Source organism: Hippoglossus stenolepis, chromosome 9, assembly GCF_022539355.2.
Source record: "Hippoglossus stenolepis isolate QCI-W04-F060 chromosome 9, HSTE1.2, whole genome shotgun sequence".
NCBI classification, from domain to species: domain Eukaryota; kingdom Metazoa; phylum Chordata; class Actinopteri; order Pleuronectiformes; family Pleuronectidae; genus Hippoglossus; species Hippoglossus stenolepis.
Window position 1 is genome coordinate 11306272 of NC_061491.1, and position 18788 is coordinate 11325059.

Consider the following 18788-nt stretch of genomic DNA (forward strand, 5'->3'; position numbering starts at 1 on the left):
AGAACATACAAAACATTTACACATACAACGATATCACAAAGGTTGTTTTTTTAAGGGGCTTACCTGTAGTAAAACTAGGGGGCGGTAATGGGCATCCTGAGTGTTGTCAGGCGCCATTAAACAAGAAGAAGAGGACAGAAGGAAGAGAAGAAGAAGAAGAACCACATTGTTTGCAAAGTATGCGGTAAGGGTCGTCTTATTATCATTACTGAGTTCATATTAAGTACATTTAGAGTTATTGTATCAGTTGCACAGATACTAGAACCACGTGAGTTCGGGTTTATTTTCTCCGCTTTTGTGAATGTGTCCATGCTAGCTAGCTGCTCTGCCGTCAGTGGTGTCTTACTGTGTTTTACTCTAGTGATTCAGTATTGTAAACCTCCAGCTGAACAGTGTGTGTGTCTGTGTGTGTGTGTGTTGACCTGCTGTGAACAGGTAGCGCGTGCTGTGTTGCTCCTGAACACGATGGCCACGCAGAGAGTTCTCTCTCAGAGCAAAGAGACGCTGCTGCAGAACTACAACAAGCGGCTGAAAGACGACATCAGCTCCATCCTGGACAACTTCACCGAGATCATCAAAACCGCGAAGGTGCACAGACACACCACCGTCTCTAGAACCCTGTCTGTAACGTGTTGTGTTTGTATTGGGCTACTTGTAATTGTCAGCAGTTATGGAAAGCCTCCATGCCCCTCAGTCCTCTGCTCGTACATTCCTGCACCTGGAGCTCCACACGGGGCTGATCTTGTTGTCTTCCTCCAGATAGAGGATGAGACGCAGGTTGCTCGAGCCACTCAAGCCGAGCAGGACCACTATGAAATGCACGTCAGAGCAGCCAACATTGTAAGTATCAAGTTTATTTATCAAGCACGACAGAGTTGAACAAAGTGCTGTGCAATGAATGAAGAGAAATACACGAATAAATACAACAAAATGAATTAGATAAAAGGCTGTAAATTTAATAAAACGACTACAAACAAATAAGGATGGTTTGACCTTTACATGTCTATCAACAGAGTGTAATGAACGCTTTTTCTTTTTGAATCACCTACATAATGAAATATATTAATTATGTTTAGTAATTAAGAATATGAGGGGATTGAATGTGTTCACCAGGTGTTTACTTGGAGTATTTTCTGTGTGTTTCCTTTTAAATAAGGCCACATTTTCCCCTTTAATTTTCCTCTAAGAAGCTTAAAGGGAGCTGGGAAAAACTATTTTATTAAAGTTCCGTGATGTTTGCACTGAGTGGAAAATCCACTCCCAAGAATCCATGTTAGTTATGGCGGCACATGTTCATTAAATTGAGACATTTAAACCTTTTTTTAAACTTAAGATCTCCACTCAAATTTAAGATAACGTTCAGATGCACATTATGAATTTATACTAACTGAATCACTCATTGATAATTGAATTCATCACAGCTTTCTAAGTGGCACTGTTTCTGGACTCTGCATGTGTCTGTAGCCAATAGTTTGGTCCACAAACAAAACAATCTTTCTAAACCCACATCCACTTCCTGTGGTGTTGTATCAGGTACGTGCCGGTGAGTCCCTCATGAAGCTGGTGTCTGACCTAAAGCAGTTCTTGATCCTGAACGACTTTCCCTCCGTGAACGACGCCATCAGCCTCCAGAACCAGCACCTCCGCTCGTTGCAGGAGGAGTGTGACAAGAAGCTCACCTCGCTCCGCGACGAGATCGCCATCGACCTGTATGAGCTTGAGGAAGAATATTACTCGTCCAGGTACAAGTAGGCTTATACTTGTCCCTCATCCCACCGCCCCTCGTCTGTCCCATGCCCAGCACCATGTACTGTCTCACCATTCACCATTCGCTGCTGAGCCCATGGAAGGTTTTACACCTGCCCACCTCGAAACCTGACAGCTTTTGTTTTGGATTTATCTCTTTGTATCATTCATCAACATGTCATTGCTGAGGGTCATTGTGATGAAGCTCAACTCAACAAGTGACTTTATATTGTTACTAATTAGCCAGTGCCTTAATTTTTTACCTGCTCGATGTGTCAGAATTAGTCAATGTGAAGAGGACTTCAGCATTAAAGGGACATACCGCTGAAAAGCAGCAGTGCTAATTTATTAAGCTCTTGAACTGCAGCAGTTCAGTTTCTAGTTTGGCCATTTATTGCAGTTGACTGATGCAGTTTGAAAGTGAGATTTTTCTGAATAGAAATCACCAGTTTGAATTTACTGCTGCGTTTATTTATAAATGGTAATGAAATGTATTGGTTTCCTTGTCTGCAGTGTCTGATAGACAGACATAGTGGAATTTAAGTAATCAGGACCCCTAGATCATTTATAATTAATTATTGTAAGTTGAAGTAACACAAAGCTTTTTAGGCAATAACACCTTTCACAAGAATTACACATTAAATTAACTAAAACTTTATCAGAGTATAGATTTTATCAAAGTATGATTCATTTAAGACTATATGTAAATAAATATATTAGTGACCCCACATATGGTTCATTTTAAGACTGGAGTGTTGATGGATGTTTGTTATGGTCTTAACAATAAGACAGAACTGTTTGCTGTTATTTATTTGAGGTCAGACCTGAAGCTGAGATTTTCTCCAGTAGATGTTTCCTGTAAAAGCAATCAGTAGGTGTTATTTATTTGATTCCGTCCGAATGAGCTGTAACCACGCAAGCGGCTGTGTGGTTGTACGTGTGTACCAGTTTCTGCCGGCTGTTCCAATAGACCCAAAACGATAAAGAAATAAAGTAGAGACAAAACACTGTTATTGTTTGTCTTGTTTTGTGTGAGAAAGTGTCTCAGTCCTGCTCGGAGCATGCTGGGTGTGGGCCTGGGCCTTTCTTCCTTGCTGCACTCGCTCTGCTTTCTCCCCCACCAGCGACTAATCAAACCTTTTCGCCAAACTTAAAATCAACCGCTGATCAGTCATTCCTCTTAATAGTACCAAATCATTAATAAACAGCTTTTTGTATGCATTGATCATTTCCAGTGCTTCTGCATAACCTCCATGCTTCTATCGTACACGTGCCTTCATGTGACGGATGCGCTTATTCTGACTTGCTGCTCTTGTCTGCTCCTCTCTTTCTCTGCTGCGCTGACTCTTTGCCTCCCGCTGGTTTCTGCCCTACAAAGCTACAGTCAGTGGGAGAGCACTGATCTGCCGCTGTGCGAGGCCTACCGGCAGCGAGACAGCTGGGCCTCACCAGGAAGCAGCTGCAGCTCTACCCAGGGGGACAGAGAAGACGTGGACGGACCTCCATCACAGGAGACAAACCCCCCACACCACCTCAACGGTCATGGGACTGCCTCTATAGAGAAACAATGAGGACATTGGACACCGACTGGAGAACACAACACTTGTGCTCAGTTTGGACGACAGCGGTTTGGCTAATTTAGTTTCCATCATACATCGTGAACTAGTGTCTATTTAGGTTTGCCAGTTTTTTTTTTTTTTTATTTGACTTTAAACTGGACTAAAAGTTGGAAATTGAGGTTTTTTGTTTTCACAATGGTGAAAAAATTTGGAATATGAAAAAAATTAAACGATTTTTTTCCTAATTTAAAATATAAGATCCGGACAACAGATTTTTATACCTTTGCAGCATTGAAATACAGATCATTTGTATATATTATGTTGGACTTGGTTTATGTGTTGAGTACAATTGTGTGTTCTTGTATTGATTTTGTAAACCTTTGCTTTTGTAATGTTTCATGTTTTTTTTACTCCATAAAGCACTGATCAAATTAAAGAACGAGACTTAAATGTGGGTTTAATATTTTTATTCAAATGTGTTTTTGAAAGCCTTCAAAAATTAGAACTAGTACTTTGAATTGGACTAAAAATAACATGCTAAAAAACTCAGAGCTGGGATATCCCTTTGTTTCAAAATTCTCTTGTCCTTGTATTTCACAACATTCTGATATTTTTTTGTCAATTGTTTTGGATTTTCATGTCTTGACCAATATAAGCAACTGACACAGGGCTATATACAACATTTACAAAGCACAACACTCAGGAAAACTGTCATCTACATTTGTTTAGGAAATCCACTCCACAAATTATCTTTTTTGACTCTTTAAAAATAGACATGTTGAGTAAATCCTTATTGAAAACAACATGCAGCTCCTCAATATCTTCGGTTCATCTTCTTGAATTTCTCATAGTGGTAGTCATCGGTGGCCTTCTCATTATTTGGACGTTTGCGGTAGTTGGGCGGGGTTGATGCTGTGGATTAAGAAGTAATGAATCAGATTTCAGAAAGAATTGTGTGTATCCATTTATAGAAATGTTTGAAATGGTACCTAAATCTAGACAGTTCATAAAAACAATGTTTTTCAATTGATGTTCCCCTGACAAGTACAGTGGTTACAGCACCACTCTACAGTCCAGTGATGGAAAAGTACCACAGAATAAAGAATTGTGGGACGGGATGTGGGCGTGTGCGGTCTCTTACTCTCTGGACCTGGTTTCTCGGTGTCTCCCACACGCAGCGGTCTGGCCTTAGGCTCCTCTCTGTGTCTGTGATGCCTCTGTGGCGCGTTCGAATCCTCATGGTAGACTGAGGGAATAGATAAGCACAATTTAAACAACCTCATGATCTCTCACTGTTTAAAACGCTGTGTTTGCGAAGGGAAAAAACTCACAGCGGTTGTGTTGGACGTAGTTGACGGCAATGTTGGTTGGTACAAATGATGTGCCCTGGTCTTTTTTCTTGTTCCTCTGCTCTTGCAGAAGTCTGGCTTTTGCGTCTTCTGTCTGGATGATGTTCTTTATCTTTGCACTAGGAAAGAAATCGCAGAATCCGAGTTAAATACTTTCTGTCGACTTGTCACAACCATGACCATGACCATGACTTTCTCAATGTAGAAAGTCTATTTCTCATAGATTAGATCTACATGATCATTTTGAGAATCTCCTTAACTCACTCGATGCCAAGATCTACTTCAGGGATCCCACTCAGCATCTGATTGGATAACATCTCCTCAGTCTTCTTAGCAGAGTTGACCCGGATGTTCTCGGGCAGCTCATACAGGTGGTCTTCTGCGTTCTTCACCTTAACTTTCTGCTCCTCCGCCTCCACCAAGCCCTTCTTCTTTTTCAGCTCCGTCTCAATATACTTCATCCTATGAGGTGAAATATATTCCTATGAAGCACTTTGTAAACAGCAGTGTGAGTAAACACAATTATATCCTAAGTATTGTATTTTATGTCATTTTTAGTGAATTATAGCTATTACAGAAAAAGAAAAAAATCATTTTAAACTAAAATGAAAAATCTAAGCCAAGCACGTAGTCCCTCAATATTTAGATAAAAGGCAAGTGTTGAATATCACTGTTTAACATGCATATATAATAATGCAAAAATAAATGAAGAAATAGCTACTTGACTGAGGAGAAGAAATACATGTGTCTGGAAAATAACTTACCTGTGAGGTAATATAAATAAGTTTATGGGAGCATCGACTGGTGTGTGGACATTATGACAGTTTCATAATTTTAACTCCCAGCACCTATATTTTTATAAAGATTGGATCTAGTGCTTTTTTACACTAATTGAATTAGGTTGACCCTTCATTCATTTAAGTCTGAGTCTCTGTGTCCACACACTTTGAATGCTAAAAGAGGGAGAGAGTGTGTCTTCATGTGTGTATGTGTGTGTGTGTGTGTGTGTGTGTCACAACCGAAGGAGGAGTACATACATGTCTGCATCCTCGTCTCTTCTGTTGGTTTCAGCAGAGAAAGATGTTCCCAGGTTGAGGTCCGTTTCCTCTTCTGTCCTGTATCAGAAACATATGTGATGATGCACAGTCTCCATTTTGTAAAGACAACAGCACACACACCATAGGTTAATTACACAGAATCACAACACAATCAGATTTACTTACATGTCCCTGTCCCTGTCCCTGTTCCGGTCTTTGATTTTCTTCATGTCTACGACTCCTCCAGTCTTCAGTTTGAACGGATCATTCTGTGAGACATGTTTACTCAGAGTTAGACACTGACCCAACATCCAGCTAAACACGCAACAACTACTGCGTCACTTACATCGATCTCAGCATCTGCTGGTAGTTTCTCTCCAACCAGCAGGGCGGTCACACTGGACGGAGAGGGGGGGGTATTCATTTATTTATCTGATATGTTGAAGTGAAAAACTTGAGCTACAACAAACAGCGTAACAAGTAGCAAAACGTCACATTCACGTTACCTGACTCCGCTTTGTCGTTTCCGCAAAGTCTGCAGCTCTTTAGCCTCTTCGACTTTGGATCTAAACGACCGGAGAGAAGATATCAATTAAATCATATTCTCTGTGTACATTACTTTAAAAAAAGAACACCAGTCATTTGTGGTTTTTAGCTTCACGCGGAGCAGCTCGCCACGTTAGCAACATGACGCTTCTGTCGAAGATGTTTTTGTTCTCGTTGAGTTTAAATAAAGTTGTTTACCTGACTTCTCGGGTTGTCTCGTCTTCTTCGACATCTGACGAGTCTCTTCTCCTCCGAAAGTTTCTGCCACTCGGCATTTTTAAATGTAGTTTAATGTGATCTCGGAGCTGACGAAAAGAACGGCTGGTGAATCCGGGGAAGTCTTAAACAAACGAACAACAAAGCTGCGTCACTTCCGCTAGCAGAACTCCCACTTCCGCTCATTTTGTGTAAACATGGCGACTTACAGGCAGGTCGGCAGGTTGTTGGGTATTTCAGCACGACTGACGCGTCCGTAAGTTTATCTGTTTGTCAGTTGTAATGTCCTCATGTTGTGTTTTTTAAATACTCGTATGAATGTGCTGCCTGAACAAAAGTAGATCTGGTGTTTACTATTAGCCGCTAGCTAACCAGCTAAGCCAGAGAGTGACGCAGACTGATTGTTACCACTTACATAACAGTGTTTAAATGATTAAATAACTCAGTTATTGTAGATGTTTTGGTCCTGATCATGTCACACTGTAAGTTATTAATTCAGTGCGTTCCACATTCAATTCAATTATGTACATGAAGAGTTTGGACAAAGATACATCCAAATGTATTTGAAAATAAAATACCAAATACCCTTATTCTAAGTGCATGAAAATCAAGAAGCCGCACCGTGTATCAAAATAAACTACTGTATTTTGTATTTTGTACATAAAAAAATATTTTCCAAGGGAGAATGAAATCACATGACAAACTATATATCCCTTCAGCAGCTCACTGACCATTTTTGAGAGCAACAGCTAACGAGGCATGAATCATGTCAGATTCATGGCGTGCCATGTAACCAGTCACCAGATCAAATAGTTTGACCTACAGTACCTGTTTGGTAATGAAGGACCTACTTCTCACCAACAACACTGACAACAATAACAAATAAGTCATTCATGCGCAAACAACTGATCTGCACCTTTATTCATAGCAACTAGTTTCTGAGTAATGAATTAATCAATCATACAATTGCCGACGTAATCGCACAGAGTTATTTCAGAACAATTCTCACGAAATACATCACAGCCCCAACAAAGTTACACACTTAGACTTAGAGAAGTTGTGAGCTACAACAAACACCAGTGGTGGATGGGATAACCTGTTGTTTCATGGCTTTGCAGCACAACTTTGTTAAGGACAATAAGGCACGAAACACAAGTGTTCACTAAGTTAAACCATCTTGTGACATTATAAAGTAAAGTTGTACAACAACTCTGAAATGTTTAAGTTTTTGTCTCGTGCAAAACTGATGAAAACTTAACATAGGCTGAAAGAAGCACGCTAACATTAACTGTTGGGCCTTGACAGAGGTATGTGCTCTACTGAGTGCCAGTCTAGTGTGACAAAACTCTTTTCCTGCCCTGCATCATGTGTTATCTCTGTTCTTTTCTTAAACACATTATGTATATCTGAATGTGTTCTAATTCCAATAAGTCTGTCATTTTCTTTTTTACGAGATAAAGTTGCTACATCACAAAAGTTAAACTGTAATAGTAAGTGAATCATGCATTCTCTTTTTCCAAGGCAAGACAAACACTGACTATAGATTAGAGTATGTGCTGTGTTAGTCATTGTAGGTCATTACTTATCTTACAGCTCCATTTATCAATTGTCTTACTGCTGTTATAAATGGATGCATGGTCCACTGAGCCCAGAAGGTTTTTAGTTGATAACACAAACATTCAAATTTTGACTCAATTACTGCTACACCCTGTGAGGGAGGAAACTGAATATTCAGGATTTTTTCCTCCATAAGTTTGTTAACGTGATTTCTACTGTAGTAACAATTTGAATCTCTTTATATGTGCTGTGTCAGTCTTGCTGTCTGTGGACATCAGAGCGCTGGACTACACTGGCCTTCACACAACACAGGAGTCTGGAAGATATGGCCACAAAACCCCCACTTTGTTGTTCCAGGTTTGTATTACTGAAGCATCCTTGAAGCTCTTTTGAATTGAACTCAGTATTAATGGCTTCTTCTTTGTATAATCTTTGTTCAAAGGGAGGACCATGTTTGTGCAGACACAGGATACACCAAATCCTAACAGCGTAAAGTTTCTCCCAGGTCGCACAGTTCTTGAATCAGGAACTATGAATTTTGACGGCCCTCGTGACGCGCACTGCTCACCATTAGCCAGGTAAATGATGAATAAATGATGGATAAATAGATGGTAAAAAGTGTTCTTACAGTAGGCATTTTGATAGCCTAGCCAAGCAGGTAAGGCCCAGGTTTGCATAATGATGTTTGGTATGTTACCCCATTTCACACCTAATTATAGGACTTATAATTAAAGGAATTATAATTATTAGTTATTATGGTTGTCTAAGTTACGATTGTTAGTTATGATTGTGACATAAGAACCCAAGCAATAATTACTCTAATAAAATCTGGAAAGAATACAAGTATATATAAGGGGTGATGGATAATATATAGCCACACATCTGTCTTTTTAAGCATAATTTCCATTGGTATTCAGTGATGTTCTGTTTTGTCTTCAGACAGCTGTTTAGGATTGATGGAGTCAAGAGTGTCTTCCTGGGCAGCGACTTTATCACCATAACAAGGGTAAAACCAGCTTCAGTGTATATGAAATTCATAGTGTAGCTCTGTGCCATCGCTTGGAATGATGTTCTCTTCTTTTCTCTCTCTCTCTTTTAGTCTGATGCAAATATGGAATGGAAAGTAATCAAACCTGATGTATTTGCTGCCATTATGGACTTTTTCACCACTGGGCTTCCTGTTGTCAATGAGGACAGTGAACCAAATGCAGATACTGGTAAAGGATTTAACTGTCTGAACATTGAAACATCAGATAATGGAAGATGTTTGCGAATTCTTTAATGAATCCATTCCTTTCCACTTCTATTCTCAGCTCCATCAGATGATGATGATGAAGTCGTGGCTATGATCAAAGAACTGCTGGATACTCGAATAAGGTAGCTGCCTGTGAAGACATCCTCTCTTATCAGTGTCTGTTCCCGTCACCATGCTTTTCTGTTCTGTTCTCAAACATGCTGATGGGTGGTCTTGTTCCCCAGGCCGACAGTGCAGGAGGATGGAGGTGACGTCCTGTATCGGGGATTTGAAGATGGCGTCGTTAAGCTGAAGTTGCAGGGCGCCTGCACTAGTTGTCCCAGTTCCATGGTTACTTTGAAGAGTGGAATCCAAAACATGCTGCAGTTTTACGTTCCTGAAGTTGAATCAGTGGAGCAGGTTTGTTCTCCTGCCAGAGAATAGGTTTCCTTACACATGCACACACATCTCATGTCAAACTTTCAGCTTGGTATTTGGATTTATACTGCTCAGTGAAAGGATGGGTTTCAAAGTAGTGGGGAACAATAGTTAAGAGAGCTTTATCTCCATTGAAAAACATTAAAAGTTATATCTTTTGATTATCACTCGAACTATCTTTATTGCACAAACCAGCTGTTGTCATTACCTGTAAGTTGTTGTGTCCAAAAGACTTGAAAAACACTACTTTAGTTTGTTTTTTGTTATTTAGGTGTTCAATCTCTAGGTTAATTTTAGGGATTTGACAAGTGTTTTCATTTACACACATCTCATTGTTTCTCATATTCCTCCGCCACAAAATAACTTCAGAGGAAAAAGACTGAAACTTGAAATTATTTACTAAACTTGTGTTTATCCACAGGTGAAGGAAGAGGAAGAGGAGATGAACGCTCAAGTTTGAATTACACCGAAACCTTGAACTGCATTTACACATTCCTCTCTCCCCTGGTCATCTGATGTGGACAGAGCTGGAGGAACTGTTGAACAGCGTGATGTGTGAAAGACCCCGTGATCATCATTGTCATTCATCCTGATGTTATTATTGACTTTGGTAGCTGTTTTGTAAAATGACTGTACAATGACATTATTTCTCAAAGTATAGATCAGAAGAGCCCATAAAAAGAAACTGATGACTGCTGGGCTGAATTATATTCTATTTATTATTTCACACAGTTTCACATTTCTCACTCAAAACAGCTTTTAGGTTTAAAGTACATATATAGTGCTGTATGTATGTAAATAAAGTTTATTGAAATATTTTAAAACTGCAAATCTAATCTTTTTTGAATGTGGAATGGATTATTTATGAATATTGCAGAGTCTGTCTTTTTGCCTCTGTGAAGGAAGTTAAGTTTTTACCCCTGTTTGTTTGTTTGTTTGTTTGTTTGTTTGTTTGTTTATTGGTTGATTTGTATGTAATTAAGATTTCACCAAAACAACTGAACAGACCTCCATGAAAGGATGCGGTATGGGTCAGGGAATAACCCATTGAATTTTGGTGCAGATCTGGATCAGGGGCAGATGCAGGGTTTCTTTTTTTTTTCTATCACTTTAACATTGCAGAAAAAGAAATTCCTTCACGTTTAAAAAGGAGGCATAGAAAAAGCATAGTGGCATAGCAACAAAGATAATAACCAAGCAGCATAGGGTATAGAAACATACCCATAGTATATTTTCACTGCCATTGGCCCCATACCCAACAGACACAATTACATTCACTCACACTGTAAGGGAAATAATGTAAGAGATGAATATTATGATTACTAAACGTTTTTTTTGTGTGTGTTATGAGAATGAGATAAGATATTATCTAATCTCTTCTTGAGTATTTGACATATTTTACCACTTCTGGCCACATCCCTTCATTAAGGGCATAAACAAATGTGTTTGTCTTTTCTGGACAAATTATTAACTAAAGATAAAAGATCGACCAGCCTGAACATAACTGATGACTTGTTTACAGTCCTGCAGTGTTGTGCTACTGAAGTGGAGCTCGGGGGGGGTAGTTTTAGATGTCAGGCACATCAGTGGGGTCCTCATCTCGTCCTGCCCACGGATCTGCATCCTGATATATACAGTCTATGATCTTTATATACAGTCTATGATCTTGTGATCCTGATGCCACCTCAGAAGTACCTGCGTCGGTAGGTGCAACCCCGACTGACAGGCTGCTGGACCAATCAGAAGGCGCCATGGAATAGGCTGGTTAGCTCTGATTGGGTGAGATCACGGGGGGGAGGGCAAAGCTTATGTGACAGGCGTTCCCAGCTACCAGAGTAGCAGCCAAACCGAAGACGTGTGGTGAGTACAGGACGTATCTACATTTACAGCTGTCACTGGGCGATGTACGATGTTCTCCAATCTCAGTGGTTCTCAACCTTTTTTCAGCTAAGTACCCCCTAACCAGCGCAAAGCATTTTTGGTTGAAAAAAATATGTAATACACAGCGCTGTGCCATCAGTGTCTGATTTATTAAACTTTGTAACTAGACACTTTCAATTTTCAAACATTTGAAAAAACATCAACAAAACATTAAACTCCATCAATGTGCATAACATTGCTCATTTGTAGTGGTCTCTCTTGAACTATTTGTTAGCAGCAGCATTGCTGCTACGCTTCAACCACCGAGTCCATTGTTTGAGTTTTCAAGGAGGCAGTGATTGACAGGTGATGACAGGTGGCGTGTGCCAGGTTGGGTCAAACCATCCTGGTATGGGGGAGACTCTGGGTTTTTAGGATAATGAAATTGAATAGCCTACTGAATATAAAATTCAGTTTATGAACTTACACTTATATTTGATTGAATATTGATTAAATAACTATTTTTAAAGGATTTTTGAATGGATGCTAATTTTAAATATATATATTTTAAATATCACGTACCCCCTGGGGTACACGTACCCCCATTTGAGAACCACTGCTCTGGAACAACACATTGATCATATCTGACAGGCTGCTAGCATCTAAAGGCTAAAGCTGCAAACCAGTTGAAATCCGCTAGGGGTGGCTAACGTGAGTTAGCGAATATGGGCTGCTGTTGCTGTTAGCCATTTAAACATTAACCAGACATGTTTCCTTTTTCCTGTCCACGCTGTCCACGTGTGAGTTGACAGACCCAAATTCTTATTAAAGAAAACACCGCTTTAATCTGAGACTGTTGCTTTCCTCTCCTCAGGAATCTTTGCCTATCTCAACTACCATGTACCAAGGACTCGCCGTGAGATCCTTGAGATCCTCCTCAAAGGTCTGCGACGTCTGGAGTACAGAGGCTATGACTCAGCGGGTGAGAGAGAAAAACACATCAACATTCACATCACCAACAGACTCCTGCTTGTTTATCAGACCTTCTTCCTTATCTGTCTCCTCACTGCCTGCCTTAAGATGCCACCAAATTACAGACAGTGTTTACTGTGTGTCCAATTCAATGTTAAAGCAGCATATGATTCGACCTTCATCAGTCACACTTAATGTGTATTTGTTCTTCTGAAAATGTGAGGAACTCAAAGCAAGACAATGTCTGCTGTGATTTTTACAGCCACTATCACGAGGCTGGGTCAGACCTGTTGCACCATCAATGGAGCTAATTCACTGTGTGTTTACTTCATTTGAATTTCATCACCATCCTACAGTTTTTGGCAAAACATTAGACTAAAAACCGTCCATTACTTGCAAAACGATATCTGCCCCAACCCGTTGATACTGAAGGACTTGTGATCCCTGTAATTCTCATGCTCTTTCTTAATTTTTGTTTTTTGTTAGGTGTGGGGATTGATGGGGGCAATGGCAATAGAAAGCGCCACTTAAGCATTTTCTTTAACAACCAAAATGGCTACCTCTGGTATGGAGAGACCAATTGAATCGGCTTTGGAGAGTATTAAACAGACAGAATATAAACTTACATTTTTCTGCACTGTCACAAATTGTTCGTATCTCTGTTTGTTTCGAGGTTTGCTCTGCGACTTGATCACAAATCGCTGAAATCATAAACAATCGGAGTTCCAGACCAATTCGCAAAAGTGAAATGGTCTAGCGATGCCAGACAACTGTCTAGTTAGTTTGAATGTAACATTTACAGCAGAAGACCTATACAATGTGTTGTCCTCTTTACTTGGCTGTTGTCATATAGTAAATATTATTGAAATAAATAAAAAGAATAAATGGCACTTAAAGTTTTTTTTCTAAAGCAAAGTTAAACTCAGTCATGTAAAAAGGAAATAAAGATATAAAGTAAAAACACAGAGAAAATTACCAACAGCAACAGTAAACAACCAGGGACGAATGCAGATATATAATTACAACAGATAAAGATCATGGAATAAACATTTGTCTTTAGCCTGGATTTAAAAACCGAGATGGAGGAAGCTTGTCTAATTTCTAACATGGACTGGTTCCATAATCATGTAGCAGCAGCTGCAAAAGTTCTGTCAGCTTTTAGTTTTATTCTTAGAGCAACACAGTGAATACGGTCTTTGATATTAAAAGCCTTAAACAATTAGCAATTTCTATTATTGGAAATTGGATTTTAAAATGAATGGAAAGCGACAAGGCTTGGGATGATGTGCTCACATTTTCACTTCTTCTATTTAAATCTAGGTGGACTGTCCAAGAAACCTGGCCAAGTCAGTGACAGTAGAGTGAAGTGCACCATTCATCACGTAACGACAGAAGCCTGGCAGACACGTACACAGTGGAGCGTACGGTGGGGGGTGTGTTTGCAGGAACCAAGAGAAGAAAATGTCCCGTTTATGTGTCTCATGTCAGGGCTCTTTTTAAAGCAAAGTTTTTTTTCTCAACAGCTGTGCATCTTCACTGTGCATATTATCTATATCTCAATGTCTTTACTCTCTTTGGTATCATGTCATGTTAGAGAAGTGGTTTTGTGTCCAGGGTCTGGGCTGGCACTGGTGTATCTTCATCACTTTTACTGGGGTTGGGAGTCTGTAGTGACACTGACTGACTCAACTTTTGAGCAGGCGCTCTGTGTGTATTTGTCCTGATTGGCCTCTCGGGGAGCTGCTGTTAAAAAAGCTTTTTACTGACGTAAATGACGTAAATCATTCCAAGCCCCTGGTGTCAGGAAGGAAAGGAAAACAAACAGTTAAATAAAAAAACAAGAAAAATGCATTAATGAGAACATTTTAGAAACTTGAATTATGTTTGCAAACTATAATAACCAACAGGTAAAATGCAATAAAACTCATTTTAATGATCATGTGAATAGCACATCTGTAGAAGAACTGTTGTAAATGAGCAACTAAACCTAAGAAGACAATATGAAACCTGACTGCAACATGAAGGAAAAGGATCTTGCTGCATGGTTTTTTGCAACATTTTTGATTAAAATAGCAAGAAGGAGAAAAGAGAAATGGACTTACCCAAACCTCTGTGTCCCTGTGCCGAGGAGCAAGCGTTGAAACAGCCATTGGAATAAGCCTGCAATAGTAAAAAGACTGAATATACGACTGTCTGGAATAAGTATTGTAATAACACTTTACAACCTTCACACACACAGACGTGTCTTTACACTGATAGAGGTCTCACATGTGTTCATTAACAACATTAAGAATTATAATGCATGTATTTACATGTGAGGCACTTAAGAAAGGACAGAGTCCAGCAGTGCACCTGAGGAGCAGAGGGGTGATATGTCTTCTACCATCCCTCTCCAGGTAAACTGAAACCAGACACCTGGTTGTTACCATGACACTGCTGCCGAAAAGCAAAGGTTGATGGGAGTTTTAGAGGATTAGGGAGGCCCAGCCGCAGGCAGTCCGTCTTACCTCAGGTACTAAGTTTCTTCCTTGTGCTTTCTAGGAAACGTTTGCCTCTGTGTAGGAAAGGAGTCCTGCATTGGAATATCTTCCTCATGTCTCTCGTCCCTCGCCTCTGTGGTGTTGAAGAGAGTGAGGTGGCAAGTAAAAGTATCAGGTGTGAAATATTGATGGGGCGACAGGTGTGATCCTAAACACCGGCAGGTCTTTGGCCTTCTGATCGATGCATGACACGGCGAGGGGCTGCCAGCACGGGCCGCCACAGGCTGAACCACGGACCTCAGCACTGGTGAGTCTCAGGCTGGACACACTTCTCTCTCTCTCTCTTCTCTCTCTCTCTCTGTGTCTGTGTCTGTCTGCAGTTTATTTTATTTTCATTCAACTTATTTCTCTTTCTGTAAATCCATAACAAGAATCATATCTTTGACACAGCTGGTTTTTACTGGAAGGCCTTTACAAGGACATCTTGGAAAGCAGAATTATTAACTGGCACCTTACCGGGCCTTTATTTAAGAGACTTCCTATACAAATACTGTGTAAAATGCCAATAAATATTCAAGGTCTTGACATATCTAAGACAACACACGGGTATGGAAATATAAATGGATAAAAGTGGCTGATTAAAGAGTATGGTGCTGTCTGCAGGTTAGAAACTAGGCCATGCCAGCTAGTATGTCTCCAGTTACACTGTTATCTCCTGCACAGGGTGTGTATGTGTGTGTAGTCGTCTTTCTTTCCTTCGTGACATGACTTGTGATGTCTGTCTGTCAGATGTATCCCTGAAAATAAGGATTTAACAGATAATTTAACTGCTGATTTAGATGCAGAACTCAAATGGTTCCTGTAGTTTACATAAAAATGACCTGCACTGAGGTTGTATCTAGTCCCAGTGTGTGTGTCTACATGTCCAAAACTACCAGGATGTAGTGGTTCGATTCTTTTTTCACTCAGTTGTATTCATTGGGAGGAAATGCAGTTTGCATAAAGGTAGCATGCGATATGCATTCAAATCCAGAAAAGGGGGAGTTGCACTTGCATTTGTCTTGCTTGTCTTAACTATTGATTTAAAGGAGATGCTGTATTCCCCTTTTAAATAATTTCTGTCAAACCTCCAGATTCACAGAGCCCCACTCCTCCTGGGGTAGGAGGAGGAGAAGGAGTGGCTGGTGGTGGCGAGCGGGCAGAGGGCGGTCAGGGCAACCGGCCGGTCGTCCAGGAGCTGTGGTTCATCGTCGTGATGGCAGCCATCGCCCTCCTCCTGCTGGCCGTCGTGCTGGGTGTCATTCTTCATAAGGTGAGGGCCAATAGAGATTCTGTGTCACGGTAAATGCTGAGGGCGACAGAAGGGAGAGCTCCAGACGTCATCACATCACAGGTCATTGTAAATGAATGTGAACGGTATCAACTAATCCTCTGAGTAAGAAAAGCAAAGGGTAAGGATGGAGAGCCGGGTAACATTTGAATAAATCTGCTTATACAGTGATATATTGAAGTGAGACGTCATTTTCAGGATTGGTGCAAAGAAAACAGTAAGACTTCAAAAAGACTTCAGCTTACATGCAGCTTATATAAGGAATAAACTTATTACACTTGTAAAAAACTCAAATCAGGTTCTTGTTTCCTCTGCTCAGGCCCTAAACAAACCCCCCTTCCCGCGAGAGAGACCCCCTCTGGTGGCCCTGCCCATGCAGAAGAGGAACCCCATGGCTGTTTACCCAGCCAGCAACTCTGTCTTGGTGAGTTCCTAATTTACAAATCACTATTCAATTAAAAACATGACACACATGATAGAATTTGGCATTTTATTGGGTAAATCTATACATAAATATATTGAATGTTATATAAGGCATTTAATATATAACTATGAAGTTGTATTTAAGCTTCATTTCTGAAACAAGAAATGACAAAAACAAGAAAACACAGAAAGTAGCCTTTATTCATGGAATAGATATTGTGTATTGTAAAGAAGGATTCAATTGAAGAATTGAAATTCTGTATGAATATATCATATACTTCACTCCATGTATAACAACATGCAAACACTAATGATAGGTACATTTTTCTGTTTGTTAGTGAGGCAGAATTTACTTATACAGTGTAAGTTATTCTTTTCGGTACATTTCTTTAAACCTCTCACCCTCTCTGCCTCAGTTCGACACCATGCCTGACACAACAGGCTTCTCCAACAGTGTCACACTCAAGGGCTTCACCATGAAGATGGAGGTAAAACCCTGCAGACTCATACACGCACACAAACAACAGTATTTCTGTGCATGTGCATAATACGTGGTGTGTTTATTCTGTCTCTGTAGGAAGTGTTGGAGGCTAAGTGTGAGCCCTCTGACGACGCCGCTCCTCAGGGCGAGCTCGAGATCCTCAGCGTGAACTCTCTGAGACGCAGCGTCAGCCAGGTGATGGACGGCAAGTCGCTCACAGACGATGGAACGTGGGACCCAAACATCTCAGGCCATGACAGTGGGATGGTGAGAGACCCTGAATATAGAAGAATAACTGATGAACTGTTTGTTGCTAGGATACATCATATAGAGAAAGTGGAGCAAGAAAGGCCCATGAAACAAGCAAATACATTTTAAATTGACTACAACCTCTACTCTTCTCTCTGATAGTTTATGGAAGATGAGGAGTTTGTTGACACCGTCAAAGGCTTCAGCACCGTGAGGAAGGAGCACACCATGTTCACTGACACCAACCTGTGACCTGAGGACGACCTTTGACCCTCACAGGAAAACACAGTCACAGGGTCACATTAAATCCACCCGGTTTTGTCTCCAACCCGGAGTTTAGAGGTCAGAGGTCACAACTGAGCGGAACGGATAAATGAAGGAAGAGGAAGTCGACATGATCCGTGATGACACTGTTGGAATAACTGCGGCAACTCAGTGAGAAACATTAAAACGGTGCTGACGTTTTAACACAACGGGACAAAAAGACATTTCTATTGAGCGGAAAGAGGAAGAACCTGCTTTTGTGGAAAAACTCTAATGAAAAAAAAGCTTGAAATTTGTATTTCTTGTCATCGAATAGAGACTCTGAACACGAACAGAAAAAGACTAAACAAACCAAAGATATGGTGGAAGAAGCAGCAGAACATAGTTATGTATTTGAGTGTTTTAACCAACAGTCAGGGGCGAAATCAGATGCAAGGCTTTAGAATATTAATTGTTGTACAAATGATTTTTCAAATACCTTCAGTGAAATTATCTTCACTAAAAGCTGCTGCTTAAACAGCCGACATGCAATGTATGAAAGAATAACATCAGTTAAGTAAACTATTATTCACAATGACGACAATATATTGTGCTTCATTAAAACAGGTCAGCAAAAATTTCACATTTATTTTATTAGAATAAAAACTGAAAAGATATCTCACAATGGAAATAACATTTTCAGTTAATTTCCTGTTGGTGGAGACAGTGAGTCTGAAGATCCTGCACAGAGCCGACAGAACCACTGGTGCCGCAAGGACGAGGGCCAGGACTGTCAAAAAAACATACAGAGAACATTGGCAGAGTGCAGACACGCCATGCAGCACCAACTGGACCCAATTAAACCAGACAACTGATTTGCACCTTTATTCATAGCAACTAGTTTCTGAGTAATGAATTACTCAATCATTCAATTGCTGACGCAATCGCACAGAGTTATTTCAGAACCCACCATCAACAAAGTTACACACTTAGACTTAGAGAAGTTGTGAGCTACAACAAACACCAGTGGTGGATGGGATAACCTGTTGTTTCATGGCTTTGCAGCAC

General features: G+C 40.3%; 4 protein-coding genes across 8 annotated transcripts; 3 read left to right on the forward strand and 1 right to left on the reverse strand.

The window, feature by feature from the left end:
- Positions 1 to 38: 38 nt before the first annotated feature.
- med22 (mediator complex subunit 22) lies at positions 39 to 3755 on the forward strand. Of its 4 annotated transcripts, none has more exons than XM_035166034.2 (5): positions 39 to 184; positions 436 to 588; positions 760 to 840; positions 1534 to 1742; positions 3125 to 3755. In XM_035166034.2, the coding sequence occupies exons 2-5, from the start codon at positions 466 to 468 to the stop codon at positions 3315 to 3317; spliced, it is 606 nt and encodes a 201-aa protein (XP_035021925.1). In that variant the 5' UTR covers positions 39 to 184; positions 436 to 465; the 3' UTR covers positions 3318 to 3755. The 4 variants fall into 4 exon arrangements, with proteins under 4 accessions (XP_035021925.1, XP_035021928.1, XP_035021927.1 ...); XM_035166036.2 differs by having other exon boundaries at positions 76 to 177; XM_035166035.2 differs by having other exon boundaries at positions 148 to 268.
- A 2-nt stretch (positions 3756 to 3757) lies between these two features.
- On the reverse strand, positions 3758 to 6600 carry c9h9orf78 (chromosome 9 C9orf78 homolog). The gene is made up of 9 exons (XM_035166032.2): positions 6436 to 6600; positions 6198 to 6257; positions 6038 to 6089; positions 5878 to 5960; positions 5692 to 5769; positions 4919 to 5116; positions 4637 to 4773; positions 4447 to 4551; positions 3758 to 4217 (listed from the first exon to the last, which is right to left on the reverse strand). Exons 1-9 carry the CDS (start codon positions 6510 to 6512, stop codon positions 4120 to 4122), a joined length of 888 nt encoding a protein of 295 aa, XP_035021923.1. The 5' UTR covers positions 6513 to 6600; the 3' UTR covers positions 3758 to 4119.
- Positions 6571 to 10506, forward strand: LOC118115088 (NFU1 iron-sulfur cluster scaffold homolog, mitochondrial). Its single transcript, XM_035166033.2, has 8 exons — positions 6571 to 6709; positions 8267 to 8367; positions 8453 to 8588; positions 8950 to 9016; positions 9110 to 9227; positions 9324 to 9387; positions 9490 to 9664; positions 10104 to 10506. Exons 1-8 carry the CDS (start codon positions 6651 to 6653, stop codon positions 10140 to 10142), a joined length of 759 nt encoding a protein of 252 aa, XP_035021924.1. The 5' UTR covers positions 6571 to 6650; the 3' UTR covers positions 10143 to 10506.
- Positions 10507 to 12378: 1872 nt separating this feature from the next.
- Positions 12379 to 18358, forward strand: LOC124851148 (usherin-like). 2 transcript variants are annotated; one of them, XM_047341249.1, is made up of 7 exons: positions 12379 to 12524; positions 13835 to 15301; positions 16128 to 16306; positions 16644 to 16748; positions 17164 to 17235; positions 17325 to 17495; positions 17640 to 18358. In XM_047341249.1, the coding sequence occupies exons 3-7, from the start codon at positions 16250 to 16252 to the stop codon at positions 17727 to 17729; spliced, it is 495 nt and encodes a 164-aa protein (XP_047197205.1). In that variant the 5' UTR covers positions 12379 to 12524; positions 13835 to 15301; positions 16128 to 16249; the 3' UTR covers positions 17730 to 18358. The 2 variants fall into 2 exon arrangements, with proteins under 2 accessions (XP_047197205.1, XP_047197206.1); XM_047341250.1 differs by having other exon boundaries at positions 12393 to 12524; positions 15056 to 15301.
- The last annotated feature ends 430 nt before the right edge of the window (positions 18359 to 18788 follow it).